At 43.1% G+C, this 15,058-nt stretch overlaps 1 protein-coding gene across 2 annotated transcripts in view; it reads left to right on the top strand.

Moving 5' to 3' along the window:
* ITGA8 (integrin subunit alpha 8) overlaps nt 1-15,058 on the top strand; it is a 175,718-nt gene that overhangs the window by 30,911 nt on the left and 129,749 nt on the right. For both annotated transcript variants that reach the window (XM_045004723.1, XM_045004722.1), the window contains exons 5-11: nt 2,879-2,940; nt 6,115-6,160; nt 7,333-7,458; nt 9,104-9,148; nt 10,597-10,640; nt 11,676-11,732; nt 11,936-11,988. In XM_045004723.1, coding sequence (XP_044860658.1) covers nt 2,879-2,940; nt 6,115-6,160; nt 7,333-7,458; nt 9,104-9,148; nt 10,597-10,640; nt 11,676-11,732; nt 11,936-11,988 — 433 coding nt within the window. The remainder of the gene's footprint in view (nt 1-2,878; nt 2,941-6,114; nt 6,161-7,332; nt 7,459-9,103; nt 9,149-10,596; nt 10,641-11,675; nt 11,733-11,935; nt 11,989-15,058) is intronic.

Below are 15,058 nucleotides of genomic sequence, written 5' to 3'. Positions count from 1 at the left end.
TTTGCCTCAAGGCTGTGGGGTTTATTTAATTACATGGTATATTTTTTCACAAAAATTCTAGAAAGCTGCTAAATGTAACTAAGCAAAACAAGACCACCTCCTTAAGACAATAACTGCATAAGCTCACAGCCTTACTACCAGCACCAGATCCTGTCAGACTGGATCCCTAGAACGTTTTGTGTGCTGTTGTGATTCTGCTGCCCGTAAATACATTCAAACAGGGGTTCTCCTTTTTTCTTTCTGAGGCCCCCACAACATGCTATTAAAAACTCCAGGGCCCAGCGGGAGAGGGGGAGACTTGCAGCTCTGGGCCAGGTGCGGGGAAGGGCCCTTGCACATAGCTGTACTTTGACTTCTATTTTGAGTGAGCAGGGGCCAGTGGGGGTTGAGCCAGCTCTGCATGGCTGGGTCTGGGGAGGGAGCGCCACCTCCATCCCCTGACTCACTTGCCTGTCTGGGATGTGGGGGGTGGGGCACAACCAAAAATTATAACTCAAAGGTGAGTGCAGGGAGGGGGCAGTTAGGGGCTGTGTGCGGGCAGGGGGTAACTCAGGGTGCAGAGAGGGGGCAGCTAGGGGCTGTGTGCGGGCAGGGGGTAGCTCAGGGTGCAGAGAGGGGGCAGCTAGGGGCTGTGTGCAGGCAGGGGGTAGCTCAGGGTGCAGAGAGGGATAGTTAGGGGCTGTGTGTGGGCAGGGGGGAAGCTCAGGGTGCAGAGAGAGGGATAGTTAGGGGCTGTGTGCGGGCAGGGGGTAGCTTAGGGTGCAGAGAGGGGGCAGCTAGGGGCTGTGTGCGGGCAGGGGGTAGCTCAGGGTGCAGAGAGAGGGATAGTTAGGGGCTGTGTGCGGGCAGGGGGTAGCTCAGGGTGCAGAGAGGGGGCAGCTAGGGGCTGTGTGCGGGCAGGGAGTAGCTCAGGGTGCAGAGAGAGGGGGTAGCTTGGGGCAGAGAGGGGGCAGCTAGGGGCTGTGTGCGGGCAGGGGGTAGCTCAGGGTGCAGAGAGAGGGGCAGCTAGGGGCTGTGTGCGGGCAGGGGGTAGCTCAGGGTGCAGAGAGGGGGCAGCTAGGGGCTGTGTGCGGGCTGGGGGAAGCTCGGGGTGCAGAGAGAGGGATAGTTAGGGGCTGTGTGCGGGCAGGGGGTAGAGCAGGGTGCAGAGAGGGGGCAGCTAGGGGCTGTGTGCGGGCAGGGGGTAGCTCGGGGTGCAGAGAGAGGGATAGTTAGGGGCTGTGTGCGGGCAGGGGGTAGCTCAGGGTGCAGAGAGGGGGCAGCTAGGGGCTGTGTGCGGGCAGGGGGTAGCTCAGGGTGCAGAGAGAGGGATAGTTAGGGGCTGTGTGCGGGCAGGGAGTAGCTCAGGGTGCAGAGAGAGGGGGTAGCTTGGGGCAGGGAGGAGGGCAGCTAGGGGCTGTGTGCGGGCAGGGTGAAGGGAGAGGGGTAGTTAGAGTCTGTGTTCCGGGAGGGCTCCCCTGCAGTCCCTGTTCCCTGAGGGCTCTTCCAGCCACAGAGCTGGGTTCTCCCACCCAAGCAGCTCTTACCAGCTGCGAGAGCAAAGGGGGCTGGGAGCTGAGAAGCACCTTCAACCCCCTGCACCAGCAGCAGCAGGAGACAAGGGAATTCCACAGCTGCCTACTCCATGACACCAGCCAGAGCAGCAGCTGTCCTGCACTGCCTGGCTCTTGCTTCTTGCCTCTGACCTGGCCAGGGGGCGGGGAGAGAAGGAGGTGGCAGGGTGTGTGTGTGTGTGGAGCTGCCACGGGATTGCCCTGCTCTTGCATTGTAGCTTTTTTTTGTGGGGGCAACACCCACATGTCCCCCCAACTCTGCCCATGGGCTCGGGGCTTCTGCCCTCTTGGAGTACCGGGGCTTGAGGTCTGGAATTCAGCCCTGCTGCTCCTGGCGTCTGTCCCGCATGGGGCGCCTCAGATCGGGGCTTCAGCCTCATGGGAGGTGCTGGGGCTCGGGCTCTGGGTTTTAACTGTGCCCCCACCTGAAAGGGTTCGCAGACCCCCAGGGAGCAACAGACCCCCTCTTGAGAACCACTGCATTAAAACATATTTCTCCAAAATAAAAATTAAAATAAAATCATATAAATGCTTTTATATTTTCTTCCTTCTTCTTTCACTGAAATTTTCTTCCTACTAAAACAAACTATAGTACTGATACAGGAGTTGGATGTGCACTATCACTTTGAATTATGGAGATAAGCCAGTACTACAATATTTAATAAAATATGTACCCACAGCGGAAACCTGTAATACAATAATTCAACACAGTATATATTTTTTCTTTTTGTTGTTGCAAGTAAATCTGGGTACTAATTATTTCTCCTTGGGAAATCTTATAGTGATGTAGTGTATGGCAATTCAGAGATTATAAAGCCAGAAGGGGCCAATGTGATAATTTGATCTGGCCTCCTGTATTACAGGCCATAAGACTGCCTCAAATTAATTCCTGTTTAGAGCATGTCTTCTAGAAAAACATCCAAACTTGATTTTAAAATGGCCAGTTATGGAGACTCCCCCATGACCCTTGCTAAGTGGTTCCAGTGGTTCTCTGTTAAAAAATTACACCTTATTTTTAGTCTGAAATTGACTAGTTTCAACTTCCAGCCATTGGATCTTGTTATATCTTTGTCAGCTAACTGACGAGCCCCTATTATCAAACTTCTGTTCCATATATAGGCATGCACAGATTGTGACCAAGACACCCCTTCACCTTCTCTTTGTTAAACTAAATAGAGAGAGCTCTTTGTAACTTTCACTATAAGGCATGTTTTCCAATCCTTTAATCATTCTTGAGGCTCTTCTCTGAACCCTCTCCTATGGCAATAAGTAAGTTCTACTCAGGCATTATGAGATCAATAAATATACATATTTTGATAATGCAGGCAATGCAGATCCTGAAGGACAAGGTTTCTGTCAAGCAGGCTTCAGCTTAGATTTTTACAAGGTAAGAGTCTACTTTTTAACTCCTTGGATGAAATGTTATGCTGACGTATCCCCATTGACCTCTTCCTTCATCTATTCCAGTCCCCCGATTGGAAATTCATCCACTTCTTGTTTTGAGTAACATTTTTCATGAAGTTGCTGCTGTGACATTATACTCCATATTTTTATGGAAATATGCTTATGATATGGATATGACATAACTGAGATATACTTTCTGCAAGATGGCTCATGTAAGGTATCATTGGAAAGGTTACGATGTACTAAATGTGTTTATCTAATTTGTAGGCATGTATCATTTTTGTATCTGAAGCTGGGAATATTGACCATGTCTCTGTATTTCAACATGCTACATTGGATGAGGCCAGACAATGCTAGGGACTTATTGAAGGAATGCACACAAACGTAAGGATTACCCCAGGAACTGTGTGCAATAAAAACCTCGCAGAGATATCTCTACACAATAGGAACTGTTTGACCCAGGTCAGATAGCTCTATACAGTGGGAACTGTTTGACCCAGGTCACAGCAAAAAACTTTCCAGCAAGTGGGGGGAAGATATAAATGAGGAACAATGACAACATGAGAGGTCCTCACTCTCCCTAGAACAACACACCTGAAAACACCTGAGGAACAAAGACTGAACTGTAAGAAGTGATGGTCATAGAATCATAGGAGATTAGGGTTGGAAGAGACCTCAGGAGGTCACCTAGTCCCACCCCCTGCTCAAAGCAGGACCAACACCAACTAAATCAGGTTTTTGTGTATGAAAACCTGGGAAAGCCAAGACAACTTGTGCCTTAAGAATCTGCCAGCCTGTTTATCACTCAGGGTGAGAATTTGCTAATTTGTATCCTACCTATCTAGTGTGTAAAGCTTAGTTTGCTGTTTTGTTTCATTTGCTTAGTAATCTGCTTTGTTCTTTTTCCTATCCTTTTAACCACTTAAAATCTACCTTTTGTAGTTAATAAAATTTGTTTATTATTAAACCCAGTTTATGCAATTTCTAACTGGTGGAGGCAAGAAGTGTATATCTCTCTTCTCATTGAGGAAGAGGGTGAATTTTATGAGCTTGTGCTGTACACATATTTCTATACAGTGCAAACCAGAATTATTTTGTGTTTGTCTTCCAAAAGGGGTGGGCACATGAGTTCTGGGGGAGCCCTTACACACAGAGCTGACTTCAGTCTGTGTCTGCAGCGGGGTGTGACCCTACTTGTGTGTGTGTGCTGCAAGAGGCCAGAGAGCCTAATTCAGCAAAGCAGGAAGAGGGAACCCAGGCTGGTTGAGCAGGAGAGGCTCAGTTAAACCCCAGTACATCAGGTGGCATCCTGGGGTAGGGGGAGCAACCCCTCACAGCTGTAATTTCTCAAAAGTTTTACAGACTTGAAACGTCCCAGTTTAATTTCAAAAATAGATAAAAGCTGCTGCAGATAACTTTTTACTTGTCAGATGCACTTCCATTGACTTCTCCTGAATCCATCCCAGCCTGTGCTATACCTAGGGTGACTGGACAGCAAATGTGAAAAATCGGGACGGGGGTGGGAGGAGGGTAATAGCAGTCTATATAAGATAAATGCCCAAAAATCGGAACTGTCCCTATAAAATCGGGACATCTGGTCACCCTAGCTATGGCATTACTGTTGCTCTGGCCATCCCAACCTTCAGAAGTGATTAGTGATTTTGGTTGTGTCATGGGGTGCATAGACCTTAGGCAGGCCTGGCAACCAAGGGGTTAATGAAGGAACTACCCATTAGTGCTGATTGGCAGCTTCAGAGCAGCTGGTTGAATAAAAGAGCTGAAAAGCAGAGGGGTGAGGTGGCTGCCAGAGGAGCCAGCAGACCCAAGAAAGAAGGAGCTGCCAGCAAACGGGTGAGAAGCTGCCTCAGAGTGACAATGACCCAGAGAAGGGACAGCCAGAGCCACAGGCTGCAGAAGCCTACAGAACCAAGGAGGCAGGAAGGAGCTCAGGGTATAGCAGGATTCTGCCTGCCTGGGTTAAGGGATCTGAACTGGAACCCAGTGGAGTGGTTGAGCCTGGATTCCCCTACTGACCCCTTAACAGGGACTTAAGAACCAAAGGGGGTTCCAGGCCTATTGATGGCAAGGGTCTGATTACCCCTGTCAAACATAAGGGCTGGTCTGTACACCCCCATTGGACAGAAATTAACGTCCTTTTCTCCAGAATAGGACTATAGAGATTCAGAGAAGCAGGGTGGCTGGCTGCCCTGCTGATCTGGGCAGATGCTGTGCAACATCCTGTTTAACCAAAGGGGGGCACTGGTGCCCCAGCCTATGGGGTGCCTCCATTTTTGTGTGTCCAATTTGAGTCACTCACCAGGGCCTGATTTTTAGAAAGTACTGGGCATCAGCCCTTGAGTGGTATATGTTTGTTTGTTTGGTTTGTTTTGTTTTAAATCCAAGCAATTTATAGGCGGATTCTTTCAACAACAGGCTAATAATTCAATAAAATTGGTTTCTTCTGGGGGGAAAAAGTGCTTTGAAAGTGTGTCCAGTGCATTCCCCTATGCTACCTAGTAACAATACTATGGACCCTAGGAATAAACTTTGTAGCTAGTGGGTCTGTACCGCTACTAGACCACCAGGGCTTCACATGTGTGTCTAATCACAATAACTGTAGATTGTGTTTCTGAGACACTTTGTTATCCATTTTACATTCATGTTATTCTTTTCACCCAATTAGCCTGTTGTGAAGGGATGGCGACAAGGTGGCTATAGCCATATTGGTCTGTAAAGCATTGCTTTGGATACTTCGGGCGTCACTGATCTCTTTTGTGTTATCTTCATCTTTTGTTTACAAAGAAACAAAGCAGTCTTTGAAAAATGTTATTCTGAAGATGCCAAACAGATTATGGCCCTGATGATTCAGGAAAGCATCCCTATTCAGGAAAGACACTTAAGCATGTGTCTTGATTTTAAAGTTAATCTCATACTCAACCGCTTCCCTGGAAAAGGGTGGATTAAAGCATGTACTTAAAGAAGTACGTAAAGAAGTGCTTTCCTGCATCGGGGCCTATATCCTGTATCATGACCCTGATTTTCCTTTTGCTGTTTAAATAAAACAGTACAGATGTTTAGATATAATTATACTAATTGCTTTTCCTCTGCATGTTATCGATCATAATTTAATATTGTTCATTTCTTCTTGTTTTTGTAGAATGGGGACCTTATAGTAGGAGGACCTGGGAGTTTTTACTGGCAAGGTATGTTCACTCACTCAGTTAACTTAAAACAAAAAGTAAAGGCCAGGTGTCAGGAGAAAGTTCATCCTGAATTCCTGTTATTTTCTAGATGTAAGGTCATCGGTTTGAGTCTGATGTCTCTTATATATGTGTAAATCAGAATAACTGCTCTGAAGTCAATGTAGTGACTCTTGTGTGTTTTTTTTAAAAAAGAATGAGATCAGAATCAGGCCATGGATTCTATAGTAGGTGAAATGAGGTAAATGTTTTACTGTTGACATTTCGGAACATTTTGCCTCTTAATGGAAAAACGTAACTTTATTTTCATCTGGAATTGAAGTGTCAATTGTGCAACAGAGAGATTACACTGTGTGTGGCATTTTCATAGCATAAGTTACAGTTTGGGATTTTTAGACTGATTTCTGTCCAGACATTTCTAATAACCCATCTAATCATTGTGGTATCATGGTGCCACATGTATAGATGAGACCTGCATTGATATAGGTAAGGGCAGAACATTTTTGCCCCTCCCTTGATTTAACCATTGTTACGATAAGGCTCATTCTTGGTGTCTGCCTACCAGGAAGACATTGTCAAGCCATTCAGCAGCTCCAGTGTTGTGGTGGACCTGTGTAATGGGTTTTGCATTGTGTCACTGAAGGAGAAAGATTCTGACTCATTTTGACTTCTGATGAGATAGAATCCATATCTCTGAACTCTCCAATGAGAATGCACTGCCCTTGGGCTATAGGATCCCATTGAATTATAGCTGTTATGGACAGGCTGTCACTGCAAGAGCATGATCTAGGCCTATGTAGGACTTGGAAGGTCTGGGCCAGCACTTTGAAATGGAATGGAGTTGTGTTAGTTATGGATAATACTGTATTGTGTTCCATATTGTCTTCTCATTTCTGAATGATGTAGAAATGCATTTGGTTTAAATATTCCCAGGAAGCTCCCAGAGTGGCAGTGGGGAAGGATTTTCCTAATAGCAGTGGCTATGCACTGCTCTTCTCTACGGCAGCAGTCTGGCAATGCATTGTTTTGGCAATGGGACAGTTAGTGATGAATTGAGTAGACAGTGTCTTGAACCTACATTTAATCTTAAATCTTAAAAACTGTAGATAACCCTACATTTTAGGGTATTGGCTCTTCTCTGAATTCATTTACTCTATGAAATTATTTGAATACAGGACAAGTAATCACCACCAGTATTGCAGATATCATTACGGACTATTCATTCAAGGATATTCTAAGGAAATTGACAAGAGAAAAGCAAACTGGAGTGGCACCACCTATATATGATGACAATTACCTGGGTAAGATGTACAATCTAGAGGCACTGGACTAATCTGAATGAGAAAGCATATCCTAGATTATGAAGGCCCCAACCCAGTAAACACTTACACACGTGCTTGACTTTAAGCACAGGAGTAAGGAATCCCATTCAGTAATTTGCTAATTACTTTAATGGGACAACTGACATGCTTAAAGTTAAACACAGGATTAAGTGTTCACAGAATCAGATCCTAAATGGCTAGCTAACTAGGATGCTATATTTATACATGGGTTTTAATGTACTTAAGCAAGCATGCTAATTTTTCCTGTTTGCACCTTTTTTCAGTCAAAGGGAAATGATTTAGTTTACTGTAATTAGGGACTATTTCGACTGTTAAGAGAGGGAAAAGAAACTTCTTTTTTTGTAATGCTTTAGTACAGTAATTTCTAAGGGCACAATTCTGCTCTCGTTGAAGTTAAGGACAAACTATAATTGACTTCGGTGAGAGCAGTAGTGGGCCCTAAGGTGATACAGTACATTCCTGATTTTCCAGCTAGCATGGAGAACATGGATTTTATTCAGATCACTGAGAGGGCAGGAGCCATTCAGCAGCAGGATGGCTTCCACCGCGGCCAGAGTCGTCGTCCTCCTTGCAGTCCTGGCTGAGGATCTCTGCTCTGCCCCACTCCCTCCCTCCCATGACAGTGGGGCTGCGGAGGGCTCCCTGCATGGCCACAGGCATCATTCAGCAGCAGGGAGGCCTTCCCTGTGGCCAGGGGCTCGTTCTCCTCCTTACAGCCCTGGCCAGGGCTCTCTGTTCTATTATCCGAATCTCTGCATTATCCAAATCCCTTCCTTGGCCCTCAGCATGAAATACAGGCTGCAGAGGACATGCATCTCACGCTGGGGGTTGAGTAAGGGGTTCGGATAATAGGATTGCCAATAAACAGGAGTAATCTGTACATAGAGAAACCTAGATCTCTTTGAGTACATGTTTTAAAAGATAGCTGGTGGCTCCTTCTCTCCAGGAATTGTGTGTAATATGCGCATAACTCTGCATGTAACAAATGTTGCTGTCTTTTCAATTATTGTAGAAATGATGCAGTGACGTTTGAAGGCAGTGATACATGTCCTCTCACATATGCTTCGTATTTGGCTTTGCAGTCATGGGCCCTTACTCAGTCAATGGGCATTAGGTGCTTAACCTTATGTCCTTTTTAGGGCACTTATTGGCATCTTTAGATGCCTAAATAGCTTTGGAAATCTGATCCTACATATAATAGATACAATTGTGTGATTATGCATCATAGTGGCAAAAAAGGAATATAATAAAAAAGGTATTATCACAAAAGATGTAGCATTTGCAGCTTATATTTTCACGTGAATTATAAAGTATTAATGCTTAACAGCTGATTTTGGGATGCAATTAAATAGCAACGTGTTTCCTAATGATTTAGGCCTGTAGAATTATTGTACTTTTGAGACTTATGATGAAGGTAGTCATAATAACTTGATAAATGATTTTCCTTCCCCTCTCCTGCTCCCAGTCTTAGATATACTAGTTTATAAAGTTTTTACAGAGATTATTGAAACAGAGGACAAATCTGGTTGTCCTTCCAGAAGCATGTGTCTTTGGAAGTAAATGATTTGTCAGGTTTCATGCTTGTCATTTATTCTTAAAACAGGATACTCAGTGGCTGCTGGGGAATTTACTGGAGACCTTGAACAAGGTAAGAAGCAAGTCAAAATGCAAAGCATATGACTGTGCACATGTCTATTTATCTATTCCTGTTCTCTAAATGGGAAAATAGGTCTTAAACATTTAAAATATTAAAGCATGGGATAATGTATCTCTACCCAATGTACTTGGGGGCAAATCTTTCCCTGGGATGGTACAGCAAGGGAAAGCAGAGCTGCAGTAGCCAAAACCTATGCAGCCCCAGCCAGAGGTATGTTTCTGCCTAGGATGAGATTACACAGGTAGAGCTGGGGGATAGCACTCTAAGGCCACATCTGCCAGCTAACTCCAGGTGCTTCTGAGAGAAGCATTATTTACTTGGGATCTTGGACGTTTCCTAAAAGCTATAGACCATGTCCCTTGAGGACATGGTGCATGAGACAGTTTGTTAACTGTCCCTCCTCCTAATCCAATGTGTTCTGTTCTGTTCTTGAGTTACCGCTTGTGTAGTGGGAAGAGGATCCCTATACTCCCTCCTCTCCTTGAATCTTACATTTCAGAGCAGAGCTGATCAGGGTTGAACTTTTAATATTAAAAATCTATACTTAGAAAGAGAGAAAACATTATACAGGCAAATGAAATAAGGAACTGATCCCTTGAATAAGGAAGGGCTTAAAGGCACATGAACAAAAATGCCTGAAAGAGAATAATGCATGAGCTTCTTTAGAAGTGAAGGCTCTTTCTTGGATCAAATAAATTCTACAGTGGGCTATTTTGATAGCAATTTGCATGTAGATGGCAATTTCATCCAGAAGATTACACACACATTACAAATTTAATCCAATTATTTACAAGCTACATATCTATAATGGATTCTTCACCAGCATAAAACTCAGCTGCCTCTAGGATAAAATGGATCAGCAACTAACAGAGGACAGCAACAAGCCCTACAAGTTTAGGAGAATCAGTGAGGAAGAATTTTCAACTGCAATTACAGAGAAAATGTTTTGTAGCTCGGCACAATGTCATTACCCAAATTAGAATTTGGCTTCAACTCTGAGGTTATTGTTGCCCACCTTGTGACTTCAGATTTTAATTGGTCTCAAATGGTGAAGACCTTGGTTTTATGGAATCTGACCTATGCCTCAAGCAGCACAGTTCCCTAATAGTATGGTTAAGGATTGACTCAGAGCAGCAGACAGCACCACCTACTGAATTAGCAACACCACTTCCTCCAGTGTTCATTAGAGGTCTTGGCCAAATATTGGCCAGGCCTGACCCTGTCTAGCTGATATTCGCTGAGCTCCGAGCATATATCTAGAGAAGCTGATAGACACATTATATAAATTTAAAAATGTAATATCAGTTACAGAGGTCTTTGAGACAGCTAATAGGGAGCATACTCTCAAATAATAGGGGCTGTATGGTAGCAGAATTTAAGTGACGGTGCTCCAATCAGCTAAAACAATGTATTCACTAATTAATTATTTATCTTTTCAGAGTTGGTTGCTGGAGTGCCAAGAGGAGCACAGAACTTTGGCTATGTATGTATTGAATCCACGTTTGATCTGATTAGTAGTAAAAATGCATGAGCTATGCTATTTTGAGGAGGAAAGGCTATATCATGTTTTTATGCCACATTGTACCTCCATTCCTTATCCAGGCAAAACTCCTATGGACTTAGACCCTGATTCAGCAAGGCACTTAAGCATGTGCTTAACTGCTTTCCTGAATTGGACTTTAAAGCTCAGGCTTTTATTTATTTTTGAAGTCTGTACGTTCTGTAGACAATTACAAGACTGCTTTGAACTCTTGTGCCAGTATTTCTGTAGCTGCAGACTCAAATCCAAATTCACCCCAAGTCCATGGGTGTTTGATGTGCTGTTCTGATTGTTCCCATGATGAAGAAAGATCCAAGTCTGTGTAGCTCAGGGATGTTCAGATCTGGCTTTCAGTTCAATGCTTTATGTATGTGTTATGAAACTGTCAGATATGAAAAATCATGGTATAAATTCTGAAGAGAAGAGAGAGCAGTGCAGATTGTGAAACAGTGCTTATCTCCTTATAGAGTAAATACAACAAAAGCCAAGTTTCAGGAACAATCTGCTTGGGAAATTGACAGTTCCCAGCTACAGACCTGACTGTAGTCCTTGCATACCCTAAACTGATTCCAGATTCTAACATCATATTGCCAGATTCCAACATCATATTGGAACTCACTGTTCAAAAAAATAGCACCTATCTATGGTACATATATGCTTCCCCCGGATATTGTAGTATTTGAGCACCTCACTGTTTTTAACATATGGTTCCTTACAACACCGCTTCCAGGCAGGGAAGTACTATGCTCACCACTGTACAAATGGGGAACTGAGGCATAGAAAATCTAAATGACTTGCTCAAGGTCCCACAGAAAAATCTGTGGTGAAGCAGAGAACTGAACTCAGGTCATCTAGGTCCTATGTTAGTGCTGTAACCACTGGAACATCCTTTAACTTTTCTAAATATACCTGTAGTTACATTACAGTATAACTTATTATGGTGTGACTGGAACCTTTTATATTTTTGTCTATTTCCAGGTTTCAATTATTAATTCTACAGACTTGACCTTTATTCAGAATTTCACTGGTGAACAGGTAATGTCAAAGATCTAAGCAATAATATACTATCCCTCAGAGGAATATCATTGCATCTAAAATATTATAGTTCTAACAATTTGTTAAGTAATATTTTCTACCCGTTGAAATACATTTTCATAAAGGTGCAGAGGTTTGTCAGGAAAAACAATCTTTTAATGGATATGAGATATGAAAATGTGTGTGTTGTTTTTTATTTACAGATGGCGTCTTACTTTGGGTACACCGTCGCCGTGTCGGATGTTAACAGTGATGGGTAGGTTATACAATGCATTCCAGTCCCATTGAAATCCAATAGGAAGTGATTGCCTAACTCCTTCTTTAGTCCCTTTTGAAAATCCTGGCATTAGTAAATAATGTTCACACTACATCTCCAAAAGCCATCATGATCCCTTGATATGGAAAAGCCAAAATAAATATATCTGTTAATAAACTCTGTTTTTCTAATGCTCTCAGCTGGAAAATGTTTCTTAGACTTCTGTACAGCTCTTCTGTGCTTTTCTAGCTCTAATTATCCAGTCTGGGTCTCAACTTTATGAATTCACTCTTCCTTTAAAACTTGGTCTAATGGCCTTTGCCAAAGAAGTTTTAGTGGAGTTTTTCTTATTGACGCTGAGAAGATTGTTTGGAACAATAAGGGCAGAGTTAGAACATCCAAATCCCGTTCAATTTCCCAGTATTGAAAGGGGCAAGGAGTAGTGGTGTTGGCTGCCTTTGGAAAGAGGTGGGTAAGAGCCAAAAGTAGAATGGTTCAGTCTGCCTCTGTGGAAAAGCAGAGCCGTTCTCTTATAGCCCTGTCCATCTCCCATTGCAGCAAGGGCTGCTTAAGGTCGCTAGCCTGTCCAAAAGGAGCTCAGCTGGTTGGTCATGGAGGTCCATGCATACTGCATCATCTTTTGAGGTTTGCAAAGTGGCCATGCTCTACAATAGTTCCAAGAGGTATTGTGCCTGCATAAGGATCAATGCCTTTTAGAGCTCCCATTGCTCAGGGTTATGCCTTAACACTATCTGGCATTTAAGCCCTGATTCATAGAGCACTTAAGCACCATTAACTTTCATGACTGTCTGCACTGCAAGTGGTACAGCAGCATAGCTTTGGTGTTGCAGCTACACCACCATAGTGTAGACATTTGCAACAGTGATGGAAGGGGTTTCTTCGTTGCTGTAGTAAATCCACCCCATCAAGAGGCAGTCGATGGAAGAATTTTTCCATCAATCTAGCAGTGTCTACATGGGCTTAACTACCTATCTTAGGAGTGATGTAGCTGGGTTGTCCTAAATTTTAGGTGTCAACAAGACCTAAAATTGTGAATAGTCTTAGGGTACGCCTACACAGGGATAAAAGCCCCATGGTGTGGCTGGCCCAGGTCAGCTAACTTGGGCTTGCAGGGCTAAAAATTGCTTTGTAGATGTTCAGCTCAGGTTGGACCCTGAGCTCTGGGACCCTGCAAGAGTGGAGGGTCCCAGACCTCTGGCTCCAGCTGAAGCCAAAATGTCTACACAGAAATTTTTAGCCCCACAGCCTGAGCCCCACAAACCTGAGTCTGCCGACCCTGGCCAGCCACAAGTTTTTTATCCCCAGGTAGACATACTCAAAGTAGTTGGCAGGATCAGGGCTTTAGTGAGTGAATGTTAACATTAGCTCTTTATCACCAAGATAAGATCACTAATACTTTGAGCCTTGGTGTTTCCTCCCAATGTTATTTCAGGCTTATAATTATAACTGTATGGCTATTCACTTACTGCAAAATATCCCAAAGAATTTTATACTTCATATGGGACACTTTCTCTTCTTGTATTTATTTGTAGCTTAAAACCATAATGTATGAAGTATTCTCTGTGTTGAGAAACTGGTGTTTCTCAACTGGTTAATTGAGATTCCCCCCCCCCGGGGGGGTGTTACACAAGGCAATCGGGAGAGTTGTGAAGCATTGAACATTTTATTATAATTCTAAAGAAAATAAAATGTCCAGAATAACTTCAGGATAGCCAAAACCTTCAAAGTTCATGAGGTCACCTGTAGAATTTGCAGTAGTAATTGGAGTATACATTTTTAAACTTTTACTTTTATAGTAAATGTAAGGGGGTCAGGACAATTTTTAATTTTGAATAAGGGATCACCAACCTGAAAATGTTAAGAAACACTGTGCTAGTATCATAAGAGCTTTATAGAAGTTGATTGTGGCTAGCTTCATCTCTTACTGAGCCAACGAATTCATGAACAGGTTATTTCTTTGGAATCTGCTAGTCGCTTGCAAGATCTCTTAAGATCTTTTAAAAACATTCCGTGTTCCTTTAACTCCATAGCTGTATGACAATAATATCAACAAACAACTTTGGAGGCTTGTGTGGTCTCATCTTGTATCTGAAAGGAAATCTAATGACTCTCTCCGAGATCTAAACATCCCACTGAAAACAAAGCACAAAGACGCTTTACTTGATAAATGTGCCTGACTGCAGTCCAGTAACTAGTGGCATATACTAGGGTGACCAGACAGCAAATGTGAAAAATTGGGACAGGGGATGAGGGGTAATAGGAGCCTATATAAAAAAAGACCCTAAAATCAGGACTGTCCCTATAAAATTGGGACATCTGGTCACCCTAGCATGTACACTAACTAGAAATATAACTCAGAAGATGAGACTAAGTTTGACAAAAATTGGTTGAGGGAAAAGATATGCATGGAAAAGTTGTTATATAGCTAGGGATGGTGGAGAAATTAGAAGCAGGGTTTCTGACCAGTATCAGAAACCTGATTCTTTATCAGGCTGAAAAGATAAATAGGGACAACGCTTTTACTTGAGTAAGTTCTGAGATTAGACCTTTTTATTTTTCATAATATTTAAGAAGGCAGCTCTGATCAACTTTAGCCTGAGCAGTTCAGCTAAATGTTCCAGGGCTATTCTTGATGTAAAGTCTGAAAGTGTGTTAGGCACAAACAGGATCAAGAAAATCTTGGTTATTGCCTTCCTACAGTTGTGTCCACCACTATTTCAAAGAAATCAACAAGGAGTCTGGTGGCACCTTAAAGACTAACAGATTTATTGGGCATAAGCTTTCATGGGTTAAAAAGTGGTTTTTAACCCACAAAAGCTTATGTCCAAATAAATCTGTTAGTCTTTAAGGAGCCACCGGACTCCTTGTTATTTTTGTGGGTATACAGACTAACACGGCTACCCCCCGATACTTGACAAATAAATCAGCTATCGAAACTAGAAACTTCCATTTTGTAATAAATTTATAGACAAATTCTTAGCAAGGAAATGAAGGAAAATTTTCTTTTTAGGCTGAAACCATATATCCAATAAAAACAGTGGAATAAAAT

The sequence above is a fragment of the Mauremys mutica genome, chromosome 2 (assembly GCF_020497125.1).
Source record: "Mauremys mutica isolate MM-2020 ecotype Southern chromosome 2, ASM2049712v1, whole genome shotgun sequence".
NCBI classification, from domain to species: Eukaryota; Metazoa; Chordata; order Testudines; family Geoemydidae; genus Mauremys; species Mauremys mutica.
This window is presented reverse-complemented; position numbering and strand designations above follow the sequence as displayed.